We start from the raw sequence: 14640 nt of genomic DNA, 5'->3' as shown, positions 1-14640 counted from the left end.
GACTTCTATACCACATTTGAAGAGGGAAAGGATTCTTTTAAAATATTTTCTAAGAATTAAATAAAGCCTTAAAACTAAAGTTTTCTTCACATGATTCCTAAGTATTCATGCATTATCCAGGGAGAAGCAAACACAAATAAGGGATGGTCATTTTCTTTTATATCACAAAGGTATGGTAACTACCTGTGTAACAAGTTGAGAAGGAATAAAGTGAAAAGATAGTATCTAACAAATGGGTAGGTCATCAGTCACTTAGTTCAAGTCCTGTATGCTGGATAAAATATTCTCTTTTCTGGGACGTGGCTCACATACTGTAACTCAATATCCCTTCCACCATCCCACATCCTTTTATCATAGAATAAAATACAGTATTAGAAGACCTGGCTGGTATGTCTTTCACACAATCACTACCATGGGACTAGAGCAATCAGTGACTCCAATCATAGGGTAGGTGGAGGTTGGGTATTTCATCAAAGCCAGTGGTCTAGGCTCCCTCTGTAGCCAGGAGCAGAGGTTGTCCCAAAGATAGGACTTCCCAACCCTGGTAGGCAGAATCAACCACCTCTCAGAGGGGACTGTCTTCCTCCATAAAGGAGGGGACCCAGATCACTAGCAGTAGATGGATTCCCATCTGAAACCTCTCATGTTGGTTTAATCTGTGGAGCCCAGGAGGACAAGGAGGAGATATCATGGCAGCATCTCACTACATGAGTTCAAATGTTCAGCATGCCCACAGGCAGGCTTCCACTGAGGCTAGGGAACAAAAACACAAGGCATAAAGCAGAAGCACCTTTTCCAAAAGCGCAGACACTTCTCCGCACATGGCTGTAAAGATGTCTTTGCTCTTCAGCAAACTCTCCAAAAATGTTAGACAGTGACTGTCATTGAGAAGCACTGAAAAAAGGCCAAAAGTGAGCTGCTTTGCCAGTATTTGATGATATTGTTAAATGAATTGAAACATGCTGGCCAGTGAGATTGGAGGCAAGGAAGTTTGCTCATGCTTGTTTCTCAATAGAAGCACAGAAATATTAAACAGAGTAAATACTTGTGCAATTGTATGTCATAAGGTATAAAGGTATATACAGCATGTTCTTGTGTAATTGTGTAACCAATGTAACTGTTTTTCCATGCAGCCAGCTTTTTGCTAAAAAATCTTACCACACACTGTCAGCAAGTTGCTGATTTAAACCCCATATGTGTAGAAGAATCCTTGCTTGACACATGCCAAGAAACATTCTAAACCAAGGAAACAGATACTATAGCCATAGAGGTGCTCCTCATCTTGCTTGTGCTGCTTACAGTCATAACCTTTTAGTGGTCACTAGAAAATAATAGCTTGTTTGGGGAGTTGTATTTTGATGAGTTATCATGAACTGTCTTATTTTGAAACTACAGTATGCATGGTAAACTACCTAGAATTCATCAATGGGACGCAAGGTCTACCTCCATATTTTTAAAATCAAAGCTTAGGAGATCCTTAAATGTCAGTCCTAAAATGCATGCATCAGTTATCAAAGTGTACTCCATGTTAGGTGTGTGGCAAAAGTGAGAACCCAAACCACCCGTGGCTCTGCCTGAGAGCTGGCTCCCACCGCTGTTGTGCTCTCCTCAAAATGGAAATGAGAGGAGACGGGCCAGAAGTGTGAATGTAGAACTCGATCAGACTTTCACGGTTTATGTTAGTGGAGGCAGGAGTTCGTGATGAACATACTTGTAAATTCTTTTACTTCTTTAGCTCTCTTAAACAAAGTAAATAATTCAAATTATAAATATTTTTATCTCCAGTCAAGGTGTGAGCTGCCAAAGACATAGACATAGACATAGGCATAGACAAAGACATAGTCAAAGACATAAACAAAGTTTATATAAAAAGGGTTTTTAAATCCATATTTCCTTGACAAGGTTTGTCAGTTATAAATAAGATGAAAGAACTATTTAGTTGATAATTAATCAGTGTTTATTTTTTAAGCCACAGATGTGCTCAGTTGCCTTTAAATTCACAGGGTAAATGTACATCATGCACATATATATATAAAAAACCTTTTCAACTTGTAGTCGTAACATATATATTAAAAACCTGTCTTTCTACAGGGTTTCTATGGGCCTGATTTTCATTCTAACAATTTTGAGGGAATAGTCAGAGGCTCTAAATGGCAGCCAGACCACGCCGTTTTCTATCTCATAAGGAATGTTGTATCTGGGGTCGTAGTGGCCCCCCAGGTAGTAAATGCCATTGAGGTTGGCCGCCTGGCAGCTGTTGTACCACCAGCCACCCCCGTACATCTCCGCGCAGCTCTCCTCCCAGCGGTCCTGGTCCCGGTCGAAGGTGCTGAACCGCATCTGGGCATGGGACGTGTATTCGGTGCCCTCTTCCAGCCAGCCGGCAATCAATGCATCCCCGGCGGTCCCCTCATAGGAGGACACGGCAAGGGCATACCCTTCTGCTTCAGACCCTACCTGTACGATATATTCTGCATACACAGCATTTCCATCCCAGTCCTCTAACTCTACCCGAAGTAAAGTATCATTCTGAGTCAGCAAGTGTATGTTTTCATTGCCCAGCCAGAACTCTCCTTGCCCTCTGCCATCCACGCTGCCGAAACCTCTCTTGTAGTCTTGCCAGGTCCGGTTAAAATTCACTGATCCATCCATTCTCTGTTGGATCAATAGCCATCCTCCCAAAGTGGTCTCTTGGTCGCAATAAACTGACAAAACCTTAATGGATCCCGCTGGCTTGATTTTGAAAATGCCACTTTTGGCACCAAAAGTGTGTTTCTGGCGGATATCATCACAGTCTAAAAAAAAAAGTTGATCTGGTTTGACAGGAGTTATCAGCAAAATTTAATAAAAGGTTCAGAGGAATCCAAGTACCAATAGCTCTGAGGAAAATTGTTAAACATGTCTTGGACTACACTAGGTATAGTGACAGGCAACATTAAAAAGAATTCAGAAAAGAAAACTTTACATACTTCTTAATTGTGAATTGTCTATGTAATACCTGAGCATTAATTAAATATTTTCCTTTTTGTTTCCGAGGTGCCAACAAACAGACACAGTGCTTGCATTTTATATCACACTGTTGTACTGCAGTATCTAAAAACAATGTGTCAGTTTGGTTATGGATGGAATTTGGCTCCACTACCTCAGTAACTACTTCTGTGATGCCTGTGTACCTTTCCCAGTGTTGGCTGTCCTTTGCTTCACTCCTGACGGTCTGAAGCTGCGTGCCTGAAAGTCTGGGGTATCCTCTGCACTCTGATCATGTTGCATCCCACCTAGATGCTCAGTTATTTCACGGGTCTTTAGTGATTTGCTTTCGAAAGTGGGGCCTCCCTTGTTGACACTAGAAGAGCTGCTGGTCACTACAGTCTTGGAGTAACTTGCACTGCCAGATGGGAATCCAGATGGTGGAGGGTGAAGTCCTGCAAAGTCATCTTCTTCCCCCTCTCCTAAGTCTGCAAGTTTGTCTTTCCCCCCGTAAGTCCCTGAATGACTGGATACTCCAGTACTTGAGTGACTACCGCTTGTGCCAGTTACATAGCTGCTAGTTGAAACACTGCTAGATCCACCAAAGTGCCTACTAGTAGTGGATGGAGAGTCAGGGGTAAAAAATGAGTGTAGCTCAGGGAATAAACTCTCTAGCTTGTGGAAGTCATCTGTCCCACCACCATGGTACATGCTCCCTTCCCCTCCAGCACTTCCTGCTCCCTGTAAATAGGAGCAGTCTGAACCATCAGAAGAAACCATTTTTTCAACTACTTCTTCTCTAGGGCCATCAGGGCCAGTGACAAATTTCGTGGTGGTAGTTTTGGTGCATCTACGAACAGTGGAGGAGGTTTTGTCTCCCAGAATATGGGTTTCTCTCCCATGAGCAGGAGGAACTAATTTGCTGGTGTGTGAAGGTCCATCCCCCCTCGATTCTGCTAAGTGATATGAGCTGTCACCTCGGGAGGGTTTCGTGTCTGTTTCTGATCTTTCTAATACCGCTTGCATCTGCCTGATGTTATTAATTATGTTCAGAGCTTGCATTTCTGGCAGAGGCTTATGCTTAAAATGCTCAGGAACACTCGAGTCCTTAAGTGGTCTCATTTTCAGTGTGCTTAAGGTGACTGTTTGAAGCTCTGGGTGCAAGTTGATGGAATTGGCTTGGGTAATCTGCTTCTGGATGTTGTTGTAGCTTTCTTTGTCCACCTGGTAATCAAAACTTTTAGCACAGGTTCCTTTGCAAGCCCGTATCTTAATATCAATGTCCACCTACATAAACAGAGAGAAATAATTTGGTTAGGGAGCTTTCCTGACTTTCTCAAACAAGTGTATCCTTTAACTGGACTGGGGAAAGGTGGGAGCTGCCCTGGTACCACCTACAGCTGAGCTTTTCCACAGCTCAGTTTTGAAATCATCCCTGGGTTTATTTCCATTGTAAATATGACACATGCACATGAGCTCCATGGAGAAGTACGTTGCAGCACGTTCCCAATCTCTGCTCCCTTTATTCTCAGGGCGTAGGGGTGTTCTCCTGGGTTTGGTGGGAGTGCAACAGAGCTGGGCACACTCCCTGGGGACCAGGGCAGAAACAGGTCCTCCAAGGAGAGGGCAAGATACTGGACTTGTCCAAGAGCCTGTCATGGCCCTGCTGTAAGGCCTGCCGTTCTGGGGGTACCATTGCTTTCCCAAATGATCCAAAAGCCAGATCTCTGATCCAGGGATCAAAATGGGCTTTTGAGCAAAACCGCTGTTTGTGCCAGAACTTTTCCTTGCATTACCATCAGAGGAGTCAGCTGCAACCTGGGAACACGGGCTGTAATGCCAGCACTGGCTGTGGGCAGTGGTGGCAGCACTGGGGAAGGACAGGGCACGTCCCCCTACTCCACGTCCCCCTACTCCTCGCTGTTCAGCAGCTCCTCACAGGACGAGAAACGCCTCATGCAGAGCCCGTTATCAGCAGATATAACATCCTTGCTGCCTGTCTGAGACCAGAAGCGGCAGATGGGACTAGGAGTCCTCCTGAGCTCACGCTGGTTCCCACACAGCAGGAAAAGAAAAACATGCCCAGAAAGCAGCTCATTTGGGGATTTGCCTCAGCAGGTCAGATCCTGTGAGAGTTGCATCATCTTTTCTTTCCAAAGGGAGCACTGCTCGCCATGTGTGGTATAATGGATAGACCCTCTTTCTGTAGCTAAGCTCTGGAAAGAATGAAAATTACGTAGCAGCTACCTACCTCCAAGCGCTTCATCTCCAGCACCTGTTCCTGGATGCTGCTCTGCAGAGCTTTAATTCTGTTTACTTGAGTGACAACTCTCTGCTTTAATGTCACAATCCTCCGCCTCAGTTCTGCTGACACGTGACCATAAGTCTCATCGACCTCTGAAACAGAAATGCATCACAGTCAACTATGCATGTCTGGTTTTCTTTCGTAAAAAGTAGCATATTCTAAAATAGGTAATTAAAACATGTAATTAAGAACATATTTCTCATAGTACTGAGCAAGTAAAAATTACATTAGTTTTTACTAGTTAGCAGTTAAGAGTCTTGTATTACTATGTTTATTCTGGCTCTTGAAAATAAGGTCCAGTGCAGCATATATTTTCACTACATATTGCTTATTCACACACAAAAAAAATTCAGCAATGGATAATAAAACTGGATGCAAGATACTCACGCTGAGCAGTGTCCAGGTCTGGTTTTAGTACATTTATGGTTTCCACAATTATCCGATTGGATTTTTTATAGTTGTTTTGATTTTCTGCGAGCAGCTTCTTGATTTTTTCTATTCTGTGATTATAATCCTGGTCCGCTTCATCAATCAGTCCCTGCATTCTGCAGCCTGATGGACATTTTGTACCCTAAGATTGGAAGAGAAAATAATTGTGTTAATCTTCACAAGTGAACCTTTTTTTAACATCACATTTGCAGACTTTTGGCCAACACTGAAAAGACATTAAAAAAAATTAGGGCAAGATTCTGCTAGTTCTCTTCAGATGTCCTGTCCTATTCATCCAACGCCTTTGCCAAGGACTTGTATGACTTAGAGCAAGCAACCTGGGGGCTGATCCTTTGCCTCCTATGCATCTGACACTGATGTGACAGAATCAGTGAAGCGCATCCTCAGAAACCTGCCATAAAGGGAGGATCAAGTAAACCCTTAATTTTCCCTCTCCTCTGTTCCTCAGGGGTGAAATTATATATATATATGTATTTCCCAAAGAGCTGTTGTAAGGTGAAGTTTGTTGTCCAGTTTGAGCAAGGATATCAGAGGCCAACTTATTTAAGCAAAACTTTCCTCAGAAAAGCTTAATGTTCTTACAGACTAAAGCTCTTTGCCAAGATTTCATCGGGTAAATGTAGCATAGAGATGGGCTGAGATGCAAGAGGCGAGAGGGAGACAAATTAACAGCTTATACACAAAGACATACAGTCAATCATTACGAATCTTTTACTGAACATTTTGTCATCAGAATTCCTAAAAGTAACTTGTGAAGAGTAAGTTTTTTCTTTTCTTTGTCACACATCTTTCTTTCCTGTGCCTTTTTCTTACCAACTCCCGAAGTGGCAATACCAAAATTCTGAAAAGAAATCCTTCTTATTTTTTTCTAGGAATAGCCTTCTTTTATTTCATCTTTCTCTTCCAGACTTACTTTCTTTTCTGATTCTGCTCCCCTGCAAACTTCTCTTCTCCCTCTTTCTTTCTCCTCATTTTTTTCTTTCTTTCTTTCTTTCCCGCAAGATATCTCTCCAGACTGCCCTGATGCGAAGCGTTACCTGTCCTCCCTCAGACCTAAAGCCCAACCACATGCTGGCTGCATGGCACCCGTCGTAGCGGTCTGCCTGAGGTCCGTGAGCACCTATTGACGGGCCTCGCTTTTGCCCCCAGAGCTCATTGCTCACCCAGTCATCGTCCGCACAGATGGGCCAGTTCTTCTCATACTGGCAGCTGGACTGGGATATGTGCTCCACAATCCTGGGACCACGCACTCCTGCACCCACCTTTTCAAAGGTACTCTCTCCATCTTGTGCCTGCCAGGAGGAAAAAGCGGAAAAGCAAAACCGAGATTAACTAAAGAGCTGCCAAGAGAGCAGAAGCGTAATGCTGACGTCCTCAAACACTCAGTGGCATAGCTGACGTGTGGCAATTACAGCTGTCTGGAAAGCATCACACCAAACAGTGCAAGGATCTTATTCCTGACATTTCTTGTAAGATATGATTTTGTTTGGTTTGTCACAATAAAGTTTTTCATCTCTTAAAATTAACGCTGCTATGGAGGGAGCTGGTGATGCTTAGGATATATTATGATGATATTATTCCATAGAAATCTTGTGCTCTGTGTGTAAATATAAAATTAACTTGAAATTAGATTGAAACTGATTAAATTAAAGCAAATACTTTAAAAATCCTATGTTCTATTTCCATTTACTGCAATATTCCTAAATTTCTATTTTCATTCTACCACCTTCAGGCTACACAAAACTGGCTTAAAGATATATATGAATAGAGTTTTGCCATTAGCGTTTCTGATTTTAATCACAGTTGCTAACTGTAAGCTTGTAGCACTGTTTTGCTTGGCATGAAGAGCAAGAAAGCTAATAACATCGTAATAAAAATAACAATGTCAGTGATGGATGGATTCCACTGTGCTAATGGAAAGAAGAGAAATAAATATACTGAGATTTTCTTCAAACCTGAGAAGCAAAAGTGCATATATACAAGCTAATTCTAAGCCAAAGCACTGTAACGATTCCTACTGTGTTATCGCTCAGCAAAGGACTGGAAAATAATTTTTTTTCATAAAACAAAGCCCTGTTTTAGGGCTTGAGATGTAATTAGGTCTGACTGGATTCCTCTGCACACCTTAAGTTCTTCTCAAGCAGCATAATTAATGCTTGAAAAGATTAATGATTAATTATTATTATTATGACTAATGATTAATTCTGAGGCAGAGAAAGTTTTCCTAATTCTAGCCTCCAGTGCCAGAACCTCAGCCCTGGTGAACTGGAATGTCATTATTAAACTCAGCAGATTCATCCTGAGGATCTGGGCCAAGTGCCTCTTAAAAGTAACAAATAACAACTTTACTTTTAGGCGGTCTGTGCCCTTTCAGCATTGACAGCTCCAATATGAGTGCTTCTTTTTTGTCACATCTGCTCCCTATAATTTCTGTCATTTGTTAAAACATTGACAGTCTTTAAAAAACAGAGAAAAGAGAAATGTAAAGAATCTAACATAAGATTATGGGCTGAGACCTAAATAAGAAAAGAGCAAGGTTATATTAGCATAGTTGAAAATCAAGTCTATCACTTTCCTTATCTAAAAATTGATTCTTACTTAGCTCTAGTTTAACCTGAAGTTGCTGCCACAGGAATAATTGTTTTTTAATGTGTATTTTATAATACAGGTATTGTGCGTTATTCATAGGTGGAAAATCCTGCTGAATTACTGTCCAAAGGAGATGGAATTCACCCTAATAAACCTGAAAATTCCTGACTGGCTGGAGTCACTAGCATCCAGTCAGTTAGGTTTAAGATTTACAGCATCACCTATGAATCTATGAATTCATGTTAATGTATCTGCTTTGCTGCTCCTGAAGCCAGGCAGATTCAGCAAAACTGAATTAAGCAAAACTAGAGAGCTGGATACTCAAGAACTACTGATGAAAGTCCAGCAGTGAAGTGGTTGCAGTAAGCTTGTGCATATGTGTGTGGGTGGAATTTTATGAGCTAAGTGACAGCCAAAATGTATTTGTCTAATGAATGAACATTAATTAAATGCTCACTCTTCAAAACAGAAAGATATGAAAAGAATCAAGTAAGCAAACTCATACCCAGGCTAAGTTGAGGCACAGCAACACACAGAGGATCCTCATTGATATCATCTTCAGGAGAAGAGCGAGCAGAACTCTGGCTGAGAGGATGCTCTTCACTGGTCTTTTGGTGCAATTTAAACCTTAATGTGAAGCTGAGATTAATCATTATGCTCCCTTCTGTTTGGAGACAAAACATGCCAAATGCTCCCCTCCCCCTTAGGTGATTACCTAATGCCTCTTGCACAAGTTTCTGATGTTATTTGCTCCAGATAAATTTGTACAACACCGACATGCGGGCAACACCATGTATTCCAGGAAAAAATCTGTCTAAAGCTTAGTTTCTCGTAACTGGATGTTCAACTAAGAGGTATGCAGGACCGAGCAGGATCCTGTCAACCTGCTGGAAGACACATACTCTGTGCGACGGGTATTTGGCTAGCAAGATCAAAGAGTTGATATTTGGAAAAGGAAGTCATTGGTTTGCCCTTTCTGTGTGACTGTGTTCCACTGCTGTGAAATCCACTGGCCTTTCTGGAGCAAGTACTAGCCTAACAAAGGTTGATACAGTCTATCTGTGACTATGTGGTCACCAACTGAAATTAATTCCTGAGGAGCGCAGAGCCCAGTTTACATCAGTTTTTACAGCTGGACCTTACTGGTGTTTGTATAATGCATGATGTGTTTAACGTTATGCTGTCTCTTACACAAATGGTATCTTATAATTTTTTACCAAGTAGGATTTGTTCGAAATGAACACATATTTATGAAGAGCACAGTAGAGTGGCACTTGAAAATGTCCCAGAACAGCTGTTAAGCATAATTAAATCTTCCTAAGCAGTCATGTCTCCTTAAATGTTCGTATAATGAGTATAGTTTGTGTGTGACAATTGATGACCATGTGCTGCTGCTGTGAGCTCTATAACGAGCCTTACTGCTACTGGGGAGTGTTGTACATGGCTGTCAGACACTCGAGAGATGCTGCCTATCTCAAAAGTTGTCACTGCAGTGAGCAGGAATGAGCAAGAAAACCCTTGCTTGAGCAAATGTGGGCCTAATCAGCTGAAAGAACAAAATTCTCTCTTGGCTTTTTAAAACCGCATGACATTCACGAAACTCTCCATCATCTACAGGTTGCAACATCTTATCATATTCTGCTGTAGTGGGACATGTTTAAGCTTGACTCTGGCATTTTACAACATATGTAATTCAAAATAGCTGATTTTAGCTTTGGATCCATTCTAGCAGCCTCCTAGATTTTGTCTTATCCTCCTTTCCTCTGCTTTTCCTCGTTTTCTGCCTTCAGCAGGCTTGAACCCTCTCCACATAAAGTTCACTGCAGTTGAACTGGACCCTTTGTTTCTTCCCATTTCTGACCTTGCATTTCATGCTTCTCTTATTTAGGAAAACCCTCTTAAACCTAACTTAACTTACACCAATATCACTAAGAGCAAGTCATATCCTCAGGTAGCGGAAGAGCTCAATAAGATGGTGTTATATTGATAACACCTACACCACCAGCATCTGGTTTTGCATGACAAAGGGTTTCTATTATATTTAAGGTTTAATCTTATCTTATCTGTGCACATTCTCAAACAAGGTGTTTTGTTTATTTCAATTCCCTGCAACATGCTTTGTAAAGTCTTCTGTTGAATCCCATGCAGTGCCAGTAATACTATGATGCAACAAACCTCTTCTGATTTCAGCAACAAGACAGCCCAACTAACTTCAGCAACAAATGTCCAAACAGACCACATATTACCTTTGCTCAGTTTGAAGATCAGCCAGCCATGGCTGTGTTGTTTGGTTGATAAATGTCCATAAGGCAGCTCCTGAACTCAAAGCAGATAATAAATATACTTACACACCAAAATGCTCAGCTGCTGACTTCAGCAGGGGTAAGATTGGTGATGCTTCCCCGCTCCAAGTCCTACACAGTTTTGTTCACTCTGTGCAGCAGTTCTGTGAAAGGATTATAAAAAGCTCAGAGGACAATAAAATGCTTAAAGGAGGGAAAGACCACAATGAGAGGAAGTCTTGCAGGATTAGGATTAATTATTTTACAGAACAGAGTAAAATGGGCTTCATCCAAATTATACTGGGGTCCATGGAGAGTCTCCCACTCAAACCAACAAGCTCTAATTTAGCCTCCACAATAGATACAAAACTCTGCTCAAAGATCACAACCTTAGGACCTCTGTGCTCAGGAACACTAGAATTGCAGGTACAACCTTCATGTGCTCTCCTTGTGCGTATACTCGTGGACTCTGCTTTACCGCAGGACCACGTGTGATGTTTCTTCCACCGAACCCCTTCCTCCTCACACTGAGCATGGATGGTGCTCCGCAGGCAAGCAGCTGCCCGGAGCTGTACACTCTTTTCACTGTACGATGATGCTCTGCAGACCGTTTAAAGCTTCAAGGATTTTCCTATGGCGCTCATCACTCAGCTTACCCCAGTGCTTTACAAACATTCATTCCCTGGGCACAACTTTCCCCTTTTCACAGCTGCAGAAGCCAGGTGAGAAGGTTAAGTCAAAAAGTAGTTATTAATTTTTGGGATCCATTTTGATAGTCTGAGTCTTCAGAGCACACTGTATGTGCAGATCCCACTGACGGCAGCTGTAGCTCTGTGCCTGCACCGGGGCTCAGGAGGAACATCCAGCAGCCAGCTCTGAGATACCGGAGTGTCCTGCCTCTGGTCCCACAGGAACTGGGTGATGAGGGCAGGAATAGCACCTAATTCTGCAGGGTATCAGCTGTAAGTAAGAGACAGCTGTGCCCCACCTGGTCTTACTCACTACATGCATTACAACCTATGCAACAACTAAAGCATCCTTCGTAATTCAGACGTGATGTGACATGTCACCTTAGTTCTGGCTTTCCCCAATTTGTAAGAGCTTGATTTTGTGATCTTCAATAATCTCTGAACATTGTTTTTGTAATTTAATAGGCCTTAAAAATCAAGAGTAGTCAGAGCACATCAAGCAGAAGAATTTCTGCCTTTTCAACCCTGCTAACAGAGGATGTGACGATTTGCTAGGTGGTGTCCCAGGTACCGGCTACCAGTGCAAGGTTGGACACGGCGGTGGCATGTGCCAGGCCTCCTCTGACCCTGATGGAGAGCGCAGCTCTCTGGTGACCTTCAAACGCAGAAAACTTAAGCTCTGGTCCAAGTAAAACTCGGCCACCAAGGCTAGAGGGACCAGAAAAAGCGGACAACCGACCATAAACATTAGGTAAGCTAAGAGGGGTTTCCTGCTTCGTGCGAAGGGGCTTGCTGGGTGAAGCTGGGGTGAAGGAGGAGCTCCTCAGGCTTTCCAGTTGAGGGCTGAATCTGGGCCTGACCTTCAGCCTGTACCTTTGCTTTCATGTTGCAATCATCCAGTCACTTCTCCCAGTGTTTGTTTGAAAGGCTAAAGGCCAAGAGCTAGATAAACTTTGGACTTAACTTCAATTCATGATCAAAGGGCTGAAGTGCAGTTTACTACTTCAGCTGCCCTGCTCTTGGCAAGTTGCCACAGCAAGAGCTGGGGAGTCTGGGATTTAATCCTGGTTTGTGTGCCCTAGATGTAAGCCAGCCCTTGTTTGCGCAGCACTGCCCCCGTCTCCTGTCCTACCGCCAGGCCCCACCACCAGTTTCCAAGCGGTGCCTTCTCCTCCTCTTACCTGCTCATCCCTGTTCCTCCTCTGGATACCTTGGCTTAGACTCCATTCTCCTTCAGCCCCAGCTCTCAGCTCCACTTTCTCTTCATATGCTCCTCAGACTACTCAACTCTCTTGAATTTGTTACTAGCATCTGGTCCCACGTTTTCCGCATGCAATGTTCCGGGGGCTGAGTGACCCAGCACGTCCTCCAGTCTGTCCACCTTAGTTGCCTCATTCTATCTCTAACCTCTATCCCTTCTTTTTTTTTTTTTTTTTGCTTTGGAGTGAGCATGCAAAAGATAAAGTATTTCTGTTCCTGATTCCTCTGTTCTGTGCTACAGTGGTCTTTGGAAGAGTGACTGCAAGCCCAACATATGAAAGAAAGGCAAACTCATTGTAGCCATCAAATCCTATAATGAACTTTTATAAACTTGGAGGGGGACAGGCTTGCCTAAATACAGATGACTTTCACTATAGGCTATGGTCTGAGGGTCATGTACAACAAAGACTGATTTAGAAAAGAGAAATATGACCTCTCAGTATACAAAAAAAGGGCATTGAGTCAAATTGCAATGTATTTACTTGCAAAAAATAATACTGAGACTATTATTATCTCTCTAAGAGAAGAAATAGATCTTTTCAGGCCCCTTTCTGATAGTTGGAGGGTTGGAAACAGTAGAAAGGATCTCCAGTGGGCATAAATCTTGCCATTCTTCTTTCAGGGCCCAGAGAATATCACTACACGCTGGGATCCTGCAGACGCCCTGATGAGCTCTCATATAGGACTTCTGTGAAAGATCAAGCTTCTTGGATTTACTATCCCAACGGCTCAAGCAGATAGTCCTCTCCAAAGAGGTTCAAAATGATTTCTGAGACCTTAGAACACCAATCAACAAATCAACTGGAAGAATAAGCCAATCTTAGTTCTGGTGAGCAACCCATAAAATGCCAGCTCACACCAGTGAAATGTGTGTAGTTACAGCAGATTGTCATCAAACAAATCATTGCAGCCAAAAGCTAAACTGGGAAAGGCAAAGCATAGTTCAGACCTAGACAAGTGTGGATACAGAAGTCAAAGTCACAAGAGATGAAAGGAATATTTTTTAATTCCATGTTTCAAATAATAAATAATAACAACCTTAAAGTCATGTCGTTCAGTTCATAAACTGAAAACAGAAAGCAGAAGGGACTTGGCCAATGCCACTCAAGTGGCTGTTTGCAGAACCAGGCTCAGACTGGGCTTATTGGCCTCAGCTCGCATCCTTCCCACAGGCCTCTCTATGCATGCTGCTTCAGGTACAAGGAGCCACGGGAGAGGCCTCACTGCACAAAAATGTTCAGGAAAATGGTGAAGAATTGGGCGTCAAGGCTGGTGGTGAGCCGTGCAGCATGGCTGGTTGCATGGGTGCAACAGAGCGGTGCAAATATACTGGTTCAGTGCTGTGGAGGGGTTGTCCCTCATCCCAAACAGTTGTTAACCCCATGATGACCTATGCTAATGATGGCTTCTTCTCACACACTCCTAAGAAACCTGCCTTCCTCTTACACTTTGGCTTAAGGGTAAAACTTGAACTAAGTAAAAACAACCTCAGTAAAAATGACAGAGGAACAGCAGCTTGTTATGCTACGGAGACTCAGATCCAGGGAAAGAGGCTCAGCAGCAGCCCCGCTAGAGACCTGGGCCCAAAACTGGGGAAGTGTTGAGGCAGCATAAACTGCCTTTAAGATCTATCTTATTAGTGTAATGTCTCTGTTTTTAAAATAAAGCATTTGAATGTGCTATTCAGAAATACCAGGTGAACTTCTGGCCTCTCAATAGTAGCTAAAAATAAAGACCAAGACACATTTAATATTTCACTTCTTAGTACGTCAACTTGATATCTATCTATCTATCTATCTATCTATCTAAAAATATATTTCTATTCTAGCTCTAAGTGTATTTTTTGTTGAGCAATGTATCCACAAACCTAATTTGATTTGCTAATGTACCCCTCAAATGCACTCATCAAATATTCTGAGTGAGTACATTCAGGCACCATTGCAAAGTCTTTGCTGTTCTTGATCTGTGCTGTGAGTTTGCTCATGTAGATCACATGGAAAATTATTACCGTATCTAGAAAAAGAAAATGCAAGTAAAATACAATGAATTTATGCTGCAAATGTTAACATTTTTTGGTCTGACAATGGCAATAAATACA

The 14640-nt window shown here is 42.5% G+C and overlaps 1 protein-coding gene across 1 annotated transcript; it reads right to left on the bottom strand.

The window, feature by feature from the left end:
* Window positions 1-2085: 2085 nt before the first annotated feature.
* Window positions 2086-8867, bottom strand: FGA (fibrinogen alpha chain). The gene is made up of 6 exons (XM_072862586.1): window positions 8817-8867; window positions 6886-7014; window positions 5660-5843; window positions 5219-5364; window positions 3174-4254; window positions 2086-2795 (listed from the first exon to the last, which is right to left on the bottom strand). The coding sequence occupies exons 1-6, from the start codon at window positions 8865-8867 to the stop codon at window positions 2086-2088; spliced, it is 2301 nt and encodes a 766-aa protein (XP_072718687.1).
* Window positions 8868-14640: the final 5773 nt, after the last annotated feature.

This window comes from Ciconia boyciana, chromosome 5 (genome assembly GCF_034638445.1).
Source record: "Ciconia boyciana chromosome 5, ASM3463844v1, whole genome shotgun sequence".
Lineage (NCBI taxonomy): Eukaryota > Metazoa > Chordata > Aves > Ciconiiformes > Ciconiidae > Ciconia > Ciconia boyciana.
The sequence above is the reverse complement of the archived record's forward strand: the minus strand, read 5'-3'. Positions and strand labels throughout refer to the sequence as shown.